The sequence below is a fragment of the Dermacentor silvarum genome, chromosome 7, assembly GCF_013339745.2.
Source record: "Dermacentor silvarum isolate Dsil-2018 chromosome 7, BIME_Dsil_1.4, whole genome shotgun sequence".
Lineage (NCBI taxonomy): Eukaryota > Metazoa > Arthropoda > Arachnida > Ixodida > Ixodidae > Dermacentor > Dermacentor silvarum.
Genome location: NC_051160.1, coordinates 104,504,043 through 104,520,391, shown reverse-complemented (window position 1 = coordinate 104,520,391; position 16,349 = coordinate 104,504,043). Strand labels below are relative to the sequence as shown.

Genomic DNA, 16,349 nt, shown 5'->3' with positions numbered 1-16,349 from the left:
GTACTTTCCTTAATGGTGTGATGTCAGAACATTGCTGTCGGAACGCATGTAAAGTGCAATTCGGCGCACGCTGCATTCCATCGATGTACATTACGCACGTGCGTAGGGACTCGCTCAAGTAGCATAACGTTTACCGTGTTAGCTGGAAGAGAACGAAAAGTTGAATTGACAAATACAGCAGTCACTAGTGGCGCGGAACTTAAGAGTTACTTGACAACTAAAGCAGTCATTTAGGGAAGAACTAACTTTGCCGTCCTGTTCAAAAGGAAACGTGAAGAGCTAAGGAACTGCTGTGCAGTTGGTCTGTTCGGAAACGTCATAGACATCGTCACGTGCATAATCCGCTGCGGTCACTCCGTAGCCATGGCATTGTGCTGGTGACGATTTTGTCGTCAGTTAGATTCCCGGCCGTATAGCAGCGGGATCAAAGTACAAAAGCACCAGTGCACTTTTATGCACGTTAAATAACTCCAGGCTCACCATGAGGCGTGCATCAGCAGTCCTTTGCAGTGTTACTTATTACCCAGTTTTGCTGAAACGTAGATCGGAGCACAATGACAGATTGACACGTGAATAAATTTAATGTTACGTTATGCATATAGATGTGCTTAACGTACTGGCGTGTACCAACCAGACGATTGTCTCGTGCCTGGGGTATCGTTCTAAGACCATCGGTTGATCTGGGATGTAAAATCGCATTAACCAATTATCGTTTCAGAAATTATTTATGGCTGTTACATATGATACAATGGCCATAGTATGTGGAAAACCTGTTTTCTTCTAGAGAGTTATATTGTGTCGGTCAATGCACTCTGTAGAGATGTGCCAGTTCTGGTGGGTAGCGCACTTCTTATTGATAAGAGACGCACTTCGCCACACACCATTCATAGCAGTACTTTTTTTTTTGCTCACTCTTAGCTTAAACGCTAACTCTGCGCAGCCAGCGTCGATGATAAACTCTTAATCCGACTCTTCTGATGGGGTCAAGAAAGTGTATGCCAACTTTGCGCAAATTCATGTTTGACACATTACGAATAAAATCACCTGTCTCGATCCGAATTTTTCAGCGAAGTGCTTCAAATCTTGAATACAACCCTAATGTGTCTCCCTTAATCAGTGAATAAAACATGTTCTTCAGCTAACGGATAAAACAAAAACACTTGCAATGTCCGTATGAAAATACCATACCCAACCTACTCCATTCTGCCCAGCAATCTCTTGCGACAACAGGTCATTGGAAAAGGTTTTGGTTCGGGATACCATCTCACCATGTGGGATGACGGGATATAGAAGTCGTGGACCATGTGGGTTGGTTTGATAAGTTGCACAGTGAAATTTGATTATTTCACAGTCGAAGTTTGCTTGTTCTGTATAAAGATAGTGACATCGCTCACATCTTAGCATGCTACAGCAAGCGATGTGGAACTGTGGTGGCAAAAAAAGACAGTAATCAGAAAAGCACACAGGCGACTCCTACACGCACAGACACAAACATATCACATAAAACGAGTAAAACTACTGAACCATACATCTGCACGATCACGAAGGCATTCTTACCACAGTAGTAATTTGTCAAATATGAGACGTGTTTTCCTGCGACGACATGACCAGGACAAAGTTCTCATTTATCAAAAGAGCAGCAAAAAAAGAAGAAACGAACAAGGAACGTTTTACTGTCCGTAGTTCATAATGTTCTAATAGCCCTAAGGGCATAACAACGTGGCAGATGAAGTGCAACAAGCTCGTTTATAACCCTCGGGCATGAAAGTAATCATTCATCAAGTGAGAACGCGATCGAAAGCTTGGTCCCTTAAGCACACGCAGTTCTACTTCGTCCAGTTACACTTGCGAGTAATCGAGAGGACACAGACACGCAAGGTAGCGATCCATTTTCTATACACAAGGAAGTGACGCCTCCAAGTTTGTAGCACTGTATGTATACACCGCATATCCTCGAATTTTAGCCCGCACGTTTTGTCGAAAATATCCCAGACGAAACTTTGTACGCGGAGCCGACTACGTGATTTGAGGGATAACGTATACGTGGTTATAGCATTACAGAACTTAGTCGGAACTACTTGACATATACTTCAGGAAAGTATTTTAGAGCTGACTTTACGAACACTACCTGAGTGTTAGGTGAAAAGTACCAGGTGAACTTGGTCGTCTCCATGCAGTAGTGATATGCTTCACTGAGAAATTCGGCAAATCGTACGCTTGTAGCGATAAGGTTTCTCTATGCTTACATCCTTGTCTCCAGCAAAACCCATTTCTGGTATAATGTATAGAGCGAAGTACAAATTGGCTGAGAAGGGAGATGGTCGCGAAAGTGTGCTGATGATTATGATGATCGCGACTAATTCGTCAACTCTATAAACTATTTCGTTTTTGGTGTTGGACACGTTTCACCCTGTCGGCCTACATATTCGGGGAAAATCGTTGCGTCCGACTCGCGACCGTCGGTTGAGAGGTCACGTCGGCGGCTGCGAGCACTCTGGTGCGTCAAACCTAACCGAGTCTTGGGGGTCCTCTCCTCTGTCTGGTGCAGCAGCTTCGAGGCGAACAAGTCCACGAAGGGAGCGTCCAAGCTTCGCCGGGACCTGATCAACGCGGAGATCTCGAACCTGCGCGACCTGCTGCCCCTGCCGTCGTCAACGCGGCAGCGGTTGTCGCAGCTGCAGCTCATGGCGCTGGTGTGTGTGTACGTGCGAAAGGCCAACTACTTCCAGCACAGTAAGTCGTCGTCATCCGCACGTTTTGTTTGTTTGTTTTTCTGTCCACGCCCGTCGCTTACCCTATATCCGCCACAGCTGTGCATGTCACGGTTTCTACCCGAAACATACCCGAAACGGCCATCTGTCCTGGCTTCTGGATTGTGTGAAGAAGCTGGCGCACCTTTCTTGTGGTTTACTCCCGTGCGAAAGTAAGCTATAGAGTGCTTTCGAAAAGTCTAGCATGTATATACAGCGTGGAACCGCGAAGTCGTAAGTCAGTGAAAAGAAATCTGGTAGGAGGAGCGGATGTAGTATAGGCCAGTATTAGCTCGTTTATTATATGTATCAATTTATGTAATAACTCACTTGCTAACATTTTTGAAGATTACCCCGTCCCCATTCATAATAACCTCTATAAGGATGTAATAACTGATATCGCAATGGCGGTAACACCGCGAAACATTATTTTAGCGGGTAACTACGCGAAGGCTATAGGTCGACGGCATTATGCAATAACTGCGGCCCAGTTGGCTGGTACAAGGCCGATACGCCTGGAAACTTTGATTTAACGGATAACACTAGGAATGTGAGTTTACTAAACCGCGAGATTCACCGCGTCATGAAACAACTGCGGTCCGTTCGAGGCAGAGAAGGATACTTGAGAGAGCGGTGACAGGCAGGACCTAAGAGCGCGGCGGTAGCACACTCGGTCCTAGCTGTGTTGATAAATAGCTCTCCAAAATTTTATTGTACAGTTAGTTTCACCCACTGAATTGCCAAATGAAAACGAGCATCGACGCCAGTCAACGCCAGAATAGATTAGCGCGTCACCTGATATTACAGCTTGTCTGTACATATTGCGTCTGAACCTATATATATATATGTGTGTGTGTGTGTGTGTGTGTGTGTGTGTGTGTGTGTGTGTGTGTGTGTGTGTGTGTGTGTGTGTGTGTGTGTGTGTGTGTGTGTGTGTGTGTGTGTGTGTGTGTGTGTGTGTGTGTGTGTGTGTGTGTGTGTGTGTGTGTGTGTGTGTGTGTGTGTGTGTGTGTGTGTGTGTGTGTGCTTGCACGCGACGTGCCATGGTTTCCACGAACCGGAGTTGCTCACAGGTGCTGCCTTCGCGCGGCACTCTCACGGGCGCTGCTGCCGCTGCTGTGGTCGGCGGCGTAAACAGGATTTGAGTTATGTGCTGGCGCGCCGGCGAACGAGAGAGGACGAACAGAACAGGGCAACGCAGCAGCAGCGAAAAGCTCGACATAGCCGCCCAATGCGAAGGGTTGAAAAAATGCGGCTAGGGTTGATTGTGTTGCGCGCACTTCCGTGCAGCGAGTTCTATGCCAGACTGCAGCCGTGGTCAGTTGTGACAAGAGGAGGAGCCTGATAGAATTCGCGCACTCTGCACGAATCGGTCATTCTGTGACACTATGTTCTCGTTTTGCATGGCATCCGCAGAGCTGTAATTGATCGTTGAAAAAAAGAAAAGAAATAGAGCGCATGGAACGATAGCGCACGGAAAAGATGACCCGATCAACGTGCCCGTTTGGCTTCACGTGACCAAGTGCGCCGGTGGCAACCTTTGTTGAAAAACAATCATTTTGATGCGGCACCCTAAGTCGAGAAATCCGAGAGGCATATCATATCGCTAAGAATGCTGCTCTGTGAGTAAGCCAATCGTCCTTCTCATTTCATGACGGAGAGTAGAACAACGTACATTGATCACAGTTACGCACGGGCCTTTGATGTTTGTTTAATTTTAGCTCATCTTGATGAGCGTTTATTTGTGTCATCATCTTCGTGTGTATATTCGTTCCTGCGCCCAAGTTTTTTTTTTTTTCCCTCCAATAATGAAATACCAACTTGGCTAACCCAGCCTATTGCGCTGTAATTGAACGTGTTGCTATCACCAGACGCAATTAGCGGGTGTCAAGAAAATATGATTGCGAAATAATGAACGTTCTGTAAACAGGGGCTGCTTGTTTTCAATCAACTTAATATGCTTTATACGTTCAGTCCGGTATGGCTAGTTCTGAAGCAGGACCTGTATTCACAGAAAAGTTTTTAAGCAGGAACTGTTCGTAAGAGGCCAACGCTAGCCAATCGCGATGTTCGACATGTCTTTAGCGTAGACGACTGGCCAATCGATAACAGAACTTATGAAAGAAAACTTTGGTCAATTCTTCCTCGGATGACCACGTTCCTGCAGCACAGAGTTGCTCAAAGTTTTCGTGGTGTGGTGGGAGGAATTAGCTTTTTCATTTGAAGCTGGCTATCAATGATTGACTTCGCAATATGAAGTTACTGGTTTGCACAGTCCAGAGGCTGATAGCAGTCCGAGCAACTTAAAAGATCTAAAAAATGTAAGGCTTCTTTACGAAATCAACGTTTGGCTGCGAAATTGCTTGTCAGGGCCCTGTCACTTATCAGGAGCTCATGCATATCTCACGAGTTATTCTTGCTTCAATGTAACTGCATTATTTTCTTAAGTCGGTTTGTAAAGCTGGCGTAAGACAACGCGTCTCCCGATCGTTCAGTACTGCACACAAATAGAAACAAACGCAGGGCTTTTGCTCGAGCGGTGTGGACCTGCCGCAAAGCCGTTTGGGAAAATTTGCGCGCGAAAAACAGCTGCTCCTCTGAGCGGAACATTTGCCTGCGAGGCTCGCCACAGCTGCGTCTAGATCGCAGCTCCTCAAAACAGCTTTCTCGGCACACGCCGAGACCCACTCAGCAACAAGGGCAAGAACACTGCGAATTATTATCATAAATGATTTTCAGGAAGTATAACAGCGGGCCAAAATTATATATATATATATATATATATATATATATATAAATTATATATGCATATGGCCCCGTTTTGTTTGTAATAAGGAAGCCCAAGGCAAAGTACAAAGTTGACGTATGCTCGATGCCACCGACAGTAAACCCGTTGGGCACGTGATGAGGGCCTTGCTTCCACTGTCTACATAACGTGTTTATATATAGAACGCTTAAGAGTTGTACGTATAGTGGCAACCCTTCTGCCGCTGCTCTTTGCTTTGTGTCTTCCCCTCAGCTAGAATTTATGACGTGACAATTCTGACTTTAGTAATTTGCCTACTTGCGATGACTTACCTCCCCTTCCCATTCCAATAGATTTGTGTTCGTGTTTTTATCTGTGTGTATTTGTGTGTGTGTGTCTGTGCGTCTGTTTATGGGTGCGTTTGTGCGTGTGTCAAAGAACAAAGATATTGATCAAAGAACTTGGGTGGATGTTGGCGTGGTGCTTCTCGACGAGCCAAGCGATAGCGTTCTCAGCTTTGGTCAATTATTCCTCTGCTCTGGTAACTTCATATTGCGAAGTCAATCATTGATAGCCAGCTTCAAATGAAAAAGCTAATTCCTCTCACCACACCACGAAAACTTTGAGCAACTCTGTGCTGCAGGAACGTGGTCATCCGAGGAAGAATTCACCAAAGTCATTGACATTAATGCGTGTTCAAAGTGAGCACCACGAAGTGGCGACGCTGTAACACTGTACAACTCAGGTAATGTTTTCACGAACAAAGGGTTCAAACTGAACTTATTAAACGCTCCGAGGTGAGCGCTATCTGTGGCCCTGCAACCTTCTGTCGGTATTGCCAAACCATCACCCAGAGCAGACGTCGCGTTGGCGCGTAATATAACGCGCAGTCCTTGAAACAACAACAAAGTCATAGAAAGGCAGTGCAGCCTATCACAGAATTGCGAAGCGGTGCTCGAGTTCGGGCACTGCCACTTATAAGGTCGCCTATAAATCAACGGAAATGGTGCAGCCTTCCTTCAGCCCCCATCTAGATTGATTCAAAATAAGCGATCACGTAGGCAAGTTCCAACGTGGCGCGTGAAATTAGTCCCACGAATACATCGCCACCAAGGTTGACATAGACGCATCGATTTCGGCGCGAACAAGGCGCCCTTCATTTATCCGCGTCCTCTGCCTCGTTTCTCACAGCTTCTTTTATAGCACGACTTCTTTTGTTGATACATTTATTGCCTTCTGTGCAAAAGAAAGGGAACGTTGCTTCTCTTGTGTTTAGAACCACAGATGCTGAAGTCTGCTTCCTCAGAAACAACGTTCGTTGTTGTCTGTTACGCCAGCGGTCAGCCCAGACGACTTTACCGTGCTCGCATTCCTGTGCCAACGGCAGCTGTCCATAGAACACCTGTTGTCTGCCAGAGTACGGACAACAAGCGAGCAGCTCGGAGGCCGTATACACACAGACTTCACAATCAACCTACTTCTTCGCGAGAGATACGGAACAATGTCGAAAGGCTGGCAAAAACTAATGCTGGAACGGCGGCGAGAACATTACACAGCCCTCGAGACAAGCACCGCGGCCGCATGGTCGTCCCACAGTTGAGCCGGCCCGTGTTTCTCGTTGGCAACGTGTGATTGATGACGCAGTTTGCCTTCGTTTTGTGAGCACTATACTGCTGCAACGCCAAGACGACGAATTCGTCCGAGTAGAAAAGAAAGAAAAAAAAAAGTAGAGCACGAGCGCGCATGCGCCAGGGAACCGTGAGAACCGGTGGGAGGCACCTGTTTCACGCATGGGCGTGTGTTATGCGCGAGCGCGCCCTCTGCTGCAAGAAGCAGACGATTGGCTGTAATCGCCGTTGATAAGCCTTTTCTATTCTTCGTTTTTTTTTTTTTTCTGCTTCCCAGTTTCTCTCCCTGACGTATAGGTATTGCAACAACCCTACAGCAAGGGCGATAGAGCGATTTCCATTCGTCGAGTGCGCTGGTTTCATTAGCGCTGTCTCGCCGTTCGTATACACACCAGCTTCGATCAGTTTTTCGTCTGTCACGGCGGCTGTGTGCAAAAGGAAATCGTCTGCTACGAGCGGATTACGCCTGCTATGCGGGAACGCGATCCCTCGGGCGTGAGACCCACGAAAGATATTCGTAAGAAAATGGGTACGGAGACATAATGAAGCCTGCCCGACTGTTCTCTCGTCGGCGTATCATGCAGTGCATCTAATTGTCTGATTTGACGGCTCGCTTACTCAAATGTTCACGAGCCGTTAGGTATATACAGAAGGTGGTTATTAAAAAGGACCGTGTACAGAGTTACACAAACAACTTACATTCATCAGTGCACTATGACCGAACTGTGCTTTCCACTGATCTCGTTGTCGGCTATACGAGTATTCTGGTCGAATGTGGTGCAAGCAAATCGTTTTGCCGGATAAGATGTAAATGTTGTTGTGTAACGAAAGATGGCTGCGAAGATCTTTTTGTTGGCGCAACAGTACGCTTTCTTTGTGCTTCAGCTTCCGGCAGTGCAGCCAAAATCAAGATTTCTTAGGACATAATTTTGGGTGTCTGTTAAAGTGTTGTACTCGTGGTCGAATTAACCTGGACCTCTGCGATGCAGCGCCCGTCGTTGCAATAAAAAAACGACCACAATAAATCGGAGACTTGGTCATCCAAAAGAAGCGCTCAAGGTAACTTGAGCGTGCCACGTGTTTTGTCCTGCCGCACCGATAGGTGCTCTTCAATAAACAGAGCTCTGTGCAGACGCTCATGGCTACGTCTTGTGTGTAAGCGTATAGTTCGAGCTTCTTCACTGTTAAGCCTATATCCAGTCGAGTCACTCAGAACGCGATTCAACAGTGCAACACGGGCAAAAAAGGAAAGAGGCTAAGAAAAGGGCGCAGATTAGCTGTCGGAGAGTCTCACTCAGGGCCGCCTATATGCACTCGGATGGGGTTTATTCTCATTCCTGTGAGACTGTCGGCTCAGCGGAACTTTTCGAGCCCCTTTTCGAGCTCATAAAGCATGGGAATAAAGCAGACATACGTCTCTGCTGAAGCTGGCAATGAAGAGCTCGCCGATCGTTAACCCTGAAGAAACAATGGGCCATGTCGTAAGATACGTCCAGGTTGCTTTTGATTTCTTTCTTTTCCCGTTTGATGTGAGCTCGTAAAACCGCTTCGCGTCCTTCTATGCCTTGGACGAACTTCCAGCAAAGAAAAACAAAACCGTACCGTCGCACTGTGTCCCCGCCGCATCGAAAGTATATAGGAAATAAAGGCAGTCTGGCACGGTAGAAAAGAACAGACCGTATACGCATTCCCTACGACAAAGGCAAAATCCCTGGGGAAAGACAACGCCGAATCCAGTTATCACCACAGTGTTCGTTGTCTATAAAGAAAAAAAAATCTACAAAACGCAAGCAAGCAGATCGCTCGCAAGGCTTCAACGACGTACTGTCCGTGTTGTGCGAGAAACTGAAGAAAGATATAAACAAATTGACAGAAACAGACAAAGTCAGATGCGCAAGAAAAGCGTACAAAAAACAAGAAATGGCAATGCGCAAGTCAAGCTCCTTTATAGCCCCCCCCCCCCCCCCCCCTCCCTCCAATGTGATGCAGAACAAAGACAAAAATTGTAAAAGGAAGAAAGGGAAGAAAATGACGAAATACGAGTGGAAAAGCAGAAAACACAAGCAAGCAGGTGGCAGATGCTAGATTTGGCAAAAGAATGGTCCGCCGCATTCCTTGGGAGGTCCTGCGAAAGATTCGCCTCCTCCCGAGGCGTTAATACGAGCCGCTGCCTTCTCACACCTCTTCAGAGAGAGCAGCGCCCCCCGGACAACAATGGCGGCGTCGCGGAGGCGTCGGATTGCAGACGACCACGCCGCCGCCGCGCGCGTAGCAGACGACGTCCGACCGATCGTTAGGCCTAAGGAGGGTGCGAAGAAGCGCTCGCTTCTTCGCCACCTTAATGGTCTCCCGTGTCGTCGACTGCAACATCACGGGGGAGATGGGGGCGAAGACGTCGAGGGGGCCGGTTCAGCGTTGGGTGCCGGCATGGTGCATTCTTATACGCCGCGTGGTGTACGCGCGATCCTTCCATACGGCACACGCTGTATATACGCGTCGTATGTGTTCGCGTCCCGCTTGCCGCCGCCGCTGCTTCGCAATAATCTTCGTCCGCCTAGCTGCGTGGTCGCGGCGATGTTGAAGGCGCGGGGAAATGACGTCGAGTCGCCAGTCTTATGTCGGTGCTTGCGCGCGAATTTGACGCTGCGAAAAAAAAAAAAAAAAAACTCGATTGAAAAACAGTCGCCCAGAGTTTCGTCACATGTAACCACAGCGCCACACCGCAACGCTGTGAAGTCTTGCGAGGGAAAAAGCAAAAGAGATAAAGAAGAAACAGGGAGTGAGAGACACAGAACTCAGTCCCACTTTTTCTCGCTGGAATCATTTGGTACATTTCGTTCGTGGGGCTTACAGTGAGTGTGATGAAGCGCGAAGTATTGAGTAGAAGCTGTCGGTGTACGATTGTCTAATTCAAGGGGTATCTGTATACCCGGTATATCTGGGCCTGCTGAGATACGCTGCTGGGACACTCATCGGCGGCTAATGTTATCAGGCGTGCTGGTTCTGTGCCTTATGCGCATGAGTGGTGTCAGCTGGTATACAGTCTTCTGCTTCGCTACACGCGAAAAGCTGAGAAACAATGTGCATGATTCATTTTCTCTGCCGCCTATCACCACAGCATACACTTTCCCCTAAAAATTACTAGATGGAACTGTGACGCTAATGTCGACGGAATCTGCGAGCCTGGCGGTGCAATCGTATTGGGAGTGGTGGGCAATGCTTCGATTTGCTTAACCTGATCGACATTTTCGCTTCAGACAGTTTGACGACTTTGCAAGTGGATAATGTTCAACAAAAATGTGACGCTACAAATTTAACAATTCGTAATAATTACGCGCGTGGACGGATACTAATTGCCTCGAGGTACTCAGCAAATTAAGAGGTATTAGAAATTTAGCAGGACAACGCGTAATCAATAACGTCGCAGAACGCGTGAAACCACAGACACGAATATCCCACAGTAATGGAACGAACGCGAAGCCAGGAGTTCCCTGTTGCAAACTTCGCGGGAGACCCTGGGGATGCGTCTGGCTGCAAAAACGACAAAGTGCAGTGGATGCGCCGTGAATGCTATACGCTCAATCGCCTGGGATCAAGGACAGCGTTCTGCCTTGCGCTGCTTGCATTCATATATGGGCGTTGTGCGCACGTACACTCAACCCCTATGCACTAGCGTTCCTGCTGGGCTGATGTGTGTATATTCTGGTATGAGCTGTAAACATCAAACTAACGCTATCTGATATTGGACTGGGCACTGTCTAACGGTGACGGGAAACAGTCGGCGTTATCGGGAGGCCTGTATAGACAGACCTTTGCTCGCGCATAAGTCTTGCGAGTCGTTCATTCCTCCCCCCTCCCCCTCCCCCCCTATATCCGAGTGCGCTTAAATTTTCGGGCATTTTCAGTTTCACTCGAACAGTTCGTTGCCCAGCTCCTTATCTTCATGCAAGACCTCCTTCGGGCCGGCGTCCTCCTCTCCGTCCATTTTTTTTTTCCGGGGTGAGCTTTTTCGCATCTAGAGTTCTTTTACGTTTTCGTTGCCGCGAAGCCACAGTAGACCAGCCCTGGGCGCTTCGCATTCTAGCTTCATTTCCTTCTCTTTCTGGTTCTTTTCTTTTTCTCGCCTGACTTTCGCAACGCGTTCCTTTAATTCTAGCCGCATTTCTGCGCTCCAGTTTCAACGGTGCTTCCGCGAGACGGCGCTTAAGCTTCGCAACCGAAAAAGAAAAAAGAAAAAGAAAAAAGGTAATATGAGAGCAGTTCGTGGCTTGCAAATGCTCTTGCGGTAGCCTCATTTAGTTTGCCGCGAACACCACACACGCACACGATCTGGCGTTCTCGCTTTTCTCGCATCTATCTATTTGTTTGTTCTTTCATTATTCGACATATGCGCCGCTGGAACGGGAAAAGTATTTGAGCAATCGCTCAGCGGGTGAACTATAATGCCGCGTGGCCCTCCCTCCCTCTCTCGCGCCAGGCAGAAAGCGGGAAATGAAGATCGTGGTGTGTGCCCTGCGCAGGTGTTGTCTTCGTGAGCTCTCCGCTGCTTCTGAATCGAGTACGTTCGGCTACAGCACAGTCGTTTCTAAATCCCCTAGGTGCAAAAATATGCTCGGCTACGTGCAGTTACTTATGCGTTCAGACACTTCGACTGGTTTCATCAGCACAAGAACATCAACAACAAATAAAATGTACTTGGACTATAATACGATTACAGGCGTCATTCTGCGAAGTTTTTAGATTGCTTATATACTTCGACTGTGAACGTGATGGCCCTTCACACTTTGCCAATTAAGGTCTGAAAACATCCCCTTTGGAAGTATTTGGTGCTCGTATACAGTTGAACCGGGATATATCGAATCTGAAGGGTATCGCCAAAAAGTTCGATATATAGGTACTTCGATACGTATAATAACAAAAATTGTATAGAAACATTTTCAGGGGGATTTTACGGCTGTTCGTTATAGACAATAATTCATTGTATGTGGGTTCGCTATACCCGGGTTTGACTGTACACTCTCCGTAAAACAAAGCAAAGCGCAGCAGTTGCGAGTCCCAGAGGCGTCGCGAGCGTTCAGCATCCGGCCTGACGTCTGTGTCCCCGCCTCGCGTGTAATACATTCCCGCGGGTAACGAACGGCCGGGTCGCAAATTGTCATGTTTTCTCTTCCGACTATTAAATAATTGCCGCCATTCGCCATCTCCGTATGCACGTCACGCTCGCGCAATGCAGGCACTAGAGCGTCCTGTCTCTCCCCCCCCCCCCTCCCCCTACCTTTTCCACCTTCATCCACGAGCTAGGATCACGGGCCATCGGAAGGGTGAATAATGGAGGACGCGTTTTTCTCTTCACGACGCTAATCCTCGCCGTCAGGGGTCGTCGCGGGGGTTGCTTGCCTTCTTCTCCCGAACACGTGCGCCCGAGCGCGCGCCTCAGAAGCTTCGCTGCGTGTTTTCTTTTTTTTGCGTTCTCGTTGTTACAAGCGCCTAACTAACGAAAAAGAAAGTCCGAGAAAGAGAAAGCAGGTTAAAAAAAAGTGCAGGGGCAAGTCAAAGGCATTGCTGGTCTGTGTATGTACGCGCATGTGCCAAAAGCACACGGTTCTTGACTCCGTGCAGCTGCTAAAGAGTTAGGAATACAAGAGGGGGGGGGGGGGGGGGGGCGATGAGCAAGAACGAAAATCTACATCCCGGATGAGAACAGCCCGAACGAGTGAGGTATGTAGAAGAAGGAGTCGCGGAAACAGCCGCGCCATCCTCGCGCGAAGGCGAGGTCGACGGTGATGAGGCGGGTTTCGACTAAAAGACGGCTAAATTCAGCTTGAAGAAGAAGAAGAAAAAAAAAAACGGTTCGAAAAAGCTCGCCTCTCCCTTCGCCCTCCGCCCACAACCTCGAAAGAAAGAAAATACCTCACACACAAAAAAAAAAAAAAAACACGAAAGACACCAAAACACAGCTTTAAGACCGTTTATATAGATAGCGCCGAGGAGAGTGCAAAGAGAGCGTGTTTCGGCTGGCGGTTAAGTCGGCGAGGATTTTTTTTTTTTCGTTTGCGTTGGGAAAGGGAATCGTCCTCTCGCGCGTGCTCTCCGATCGACGAGGTGAGTCGGGTGCTTAATCGGCCGTCCCGTGGCGATCGGCTCGCGTAGGCCCGTAATTTGTCGTCCTGACGAACGACGTGTGCCGTTCCGAAGACACGCGCGCTCGCCGAATACATACAGCATGCACGTGCCTGTGCCGCCGCTGCATGCTTTGGCGGCGGCAAGCTGCCACGCGGTGCGCGTCTTTCAAATTCATCGGCTCTGTCTGTGGGCGGGAGACATTCTCTTTCTCTGCGACTACGGATAAGAGGCCGCCGAAGGGGTACATATATATCCGCTCGGCTGCAGTTTGGCTGTGTGCCCCATGCCGGCTTTGTGTGTATATTTTTGCGGGGACGTCGCGCTGCAGTTTGCCTGCCACTCTGCATGGTTGCATTCGTTCTAGTGCAACGCACTCGAGGGTACTTACTGGCGCGGCGAGAGCCTATAGGACGAAACTTCGATCAGCTTCGTGGATTGTGAGAGTGAATTGGGCGAGTTATTCGCGTAACTTCTGTTGGGTGAGTGTCGTCGGCGACTTGCCGCGTGGCAGTTATACGATTGTCTGGTGATATCACGCAGAACTCTATATCGAGAGTAGCAGAAGCCAGAACGCAGGGCATCGATAAAACATTTTTTATATCAATAAAAGCTTTTTTTTCGGCACAGGTCCTGAATTCTTCAGCTTGGCTTTGGTGGATACCCTCACAAACAATGCGTAAAGGGAGTTATCGATATTTCGTCGTAGATGTCGTGTTGTAGTTTTATCATCTGGTTCGACAACACTTGTAGTTGAGTTTAGATTGAGTTTAGATGTTGTATAGTTGTAGCTGCAAAAACCGCCGAAAGAGATAGCTGGAGATGAACCGATTTCGAAACGAAGTGCTAACGATGAAAAAAAAAAACCTTTGTCCAACAACGACAATCTTCATCATATATTGACTGCAGGAGTGACCGCCTTCCGTTGTGAAGAAGCGATTTATATCGCTCTTACGAAGCAAGGAAATTGAGGACGGAGCCAGGTGCGAAATTGGCTCCGGCAGGTGCAGTTCAGCACCAGGGCCTGAAAAAAAGATGATCAAGGTGTAGTTTTTGTACCTCACAGGTATATAAGTTCATGTTCGATACTTTGGATGGTACGTTCAACATTGCTGCCTTGCACAAAGCCCAAAACACTCTACGCATGTCGTTGTTCAAGACAGCTTGACCTGCGGGTTTCATAGGATACAAGGTGGTAACGCGGCTCGTAAGCGAACACGGTCAACTCGCGCAGACAGATAGAAACTACGCATGGAGATTCGGAGGAGAATTTGACAATACGCTGGCGAATACTTTACCCCGACGAATTTTATAACCCACTGTACATCGCAGTTAACAGAAGTAGGCCTCACAGCCCACCAAGACGTCCTAACTTCGAAATAGCCCTCTCTTCAGAATACCGTTGCCCCGCGTTGCGGTTCGTTTCTCGAATTCTCCGCCGTACGCAGGCATGGCAGACGCGAGCAAATGAACGAGAGAAAAACGCGCATTTTATACGCGTGCATACCTTTTCCAAAGTAAGGGCGGAGGCGTTTAGCCAAACGGCGGGCGGTGTATAGCTCCCAGGGAAGAAGGTTCTCATTGTGGCCGAAAAGCGGCCTCGCTTCTGTGCCCGCCGCCCCACGGTGTCTCTTTCATCCGGGCGTGGTTGCATGGTGCATCTGGCGGTCAGAGTCTTCCGCAAACGCCGTCCAGCGCGCGCCCTGCCGTTTCTGCATCCCGAAGACAACGACGGCCACAGAGAGGACGAGGGTATATCTTATTTTTCTACTCGGGCCTCGGTTCCGCAACGGCCGACGCTGGCATCAGCGCGGGGACAAAAAAGGCCCGGCGACGTCTACTGGCCGCAAGACTGGAGGGCAGTTGCGTAGTTCCCTGCAGTAGTGTGGAAACCAGAGATCAAAACGGTGCCCTCGACTCTCCCGCAAATGATGAAGACGATGATGATGGTGTATTGGCATCTCCTTTGCAACGGGGCCCCCTGCCCAGCACCAGCGCCCTTCAGCGGACGTGATAATGGGACAAGCTGCGGACCCGTATATGGAGATCACAGCAATGCAGTTTCAAACAGAGTATGGACAGCAGTTACAGAAAAAAAAAGTGTCGCGTCTTAAGAACATTGCTTTCGTTTTGACGAGCCATGCGAGACACTTTTCCCCGCCATGGTCTACATGTCTTAGATGTAACGTAGCTTTAATGGAAGACACCTTCTTCTATTTAAGGCCTCGGAAATTTCTTTGTTTTGAAATGTTGCATGCGTTAAGCGTCGAAACCGTATGATGAACACTCCCGTGATGAAACAGCTAAACTTAGCTGAAGCCATCAAACTACCTTTGTGCCCGAAGGTGCTCCCAATACGAGTTACGAAAGCCAGGTTCACGCCAAAGTAAAGCAACAGTTCGGCCATGGGCTACACCCTTCGTGTCCTTGTGCACATCACCAAACATGACTGTGTTTTCTCGGCCACGAAGTAATGGACGCCTGCGCCACGAACAGGCTCTTGAAGGACGCTCTGAAATCGCTCAGAAAATTAGGTCACTTTACGCTCAAAGATATCGTTCAAATAATGTCTTTCACGAGTGTAAAGTTGCTCGCTCGCTTGTTTTATGGACGTGCACCATACTGCCCATTTGTCATCGCCTATATTTACTTTTAATTTGCGCCCCTGTTAGACATCAAAATGCTTCTTTTAGATCTTGGCCCAACTTTCGAGAAGGAGAGTCACATTCGTCAAAAGTCGTTGCGCCCGAGCTCGCAAACGTAGAAGTTCGCCGCCTAATCTATTCGGCAGCGCAGGAATATCTATCCAGTGATAGTCCTACTTCAGCACTCCGCATGTACAAATTGACTGCTGCTGCCAGCATCTAGCGATGGACGGTCCCAGTAAGGCCTGACGGTTACTAAAAGCCGTAAGAACGCTGTGCGCTTTTGAAGGCACGGGAGATCGTCGCTTGCCAAAAAAGGCAGGAAACCACTTCGCCTGTCACAAAGCGGTGTCATTAAGTTTCTCACTGTCAGCTTGGCTCTGTGGAACGACGTGCAGCGCTTGCCTTGTGTTCTCTCTTTCATTGTTTGATTGCTTGTGCCTTAAATGTGAAATGCACG

At 48.3% G+C, this 16,349-nt stretch overlaps 1 protein-coding gene across 1 annotated transcript in view; it reads left to right on the top strand.

Annotated features, from left to right (window-relative positions):
- LOC119458340 (neuronal PAS domain-containing protein 4-like) overlaps positions 1 to 16,349 on the top strand; it is a 150,563-nt gene that overhangs the window by 38,872 nt on the left and 95,342 nt on the right. Inside the window, 1 exon segment of the mRNA XM_037720174.2 lies at positions 2,549 to 2,733. Coding sequence (XP_037576102.1) covers positions 2,549 to 2,733 — 185 coding nt within the window.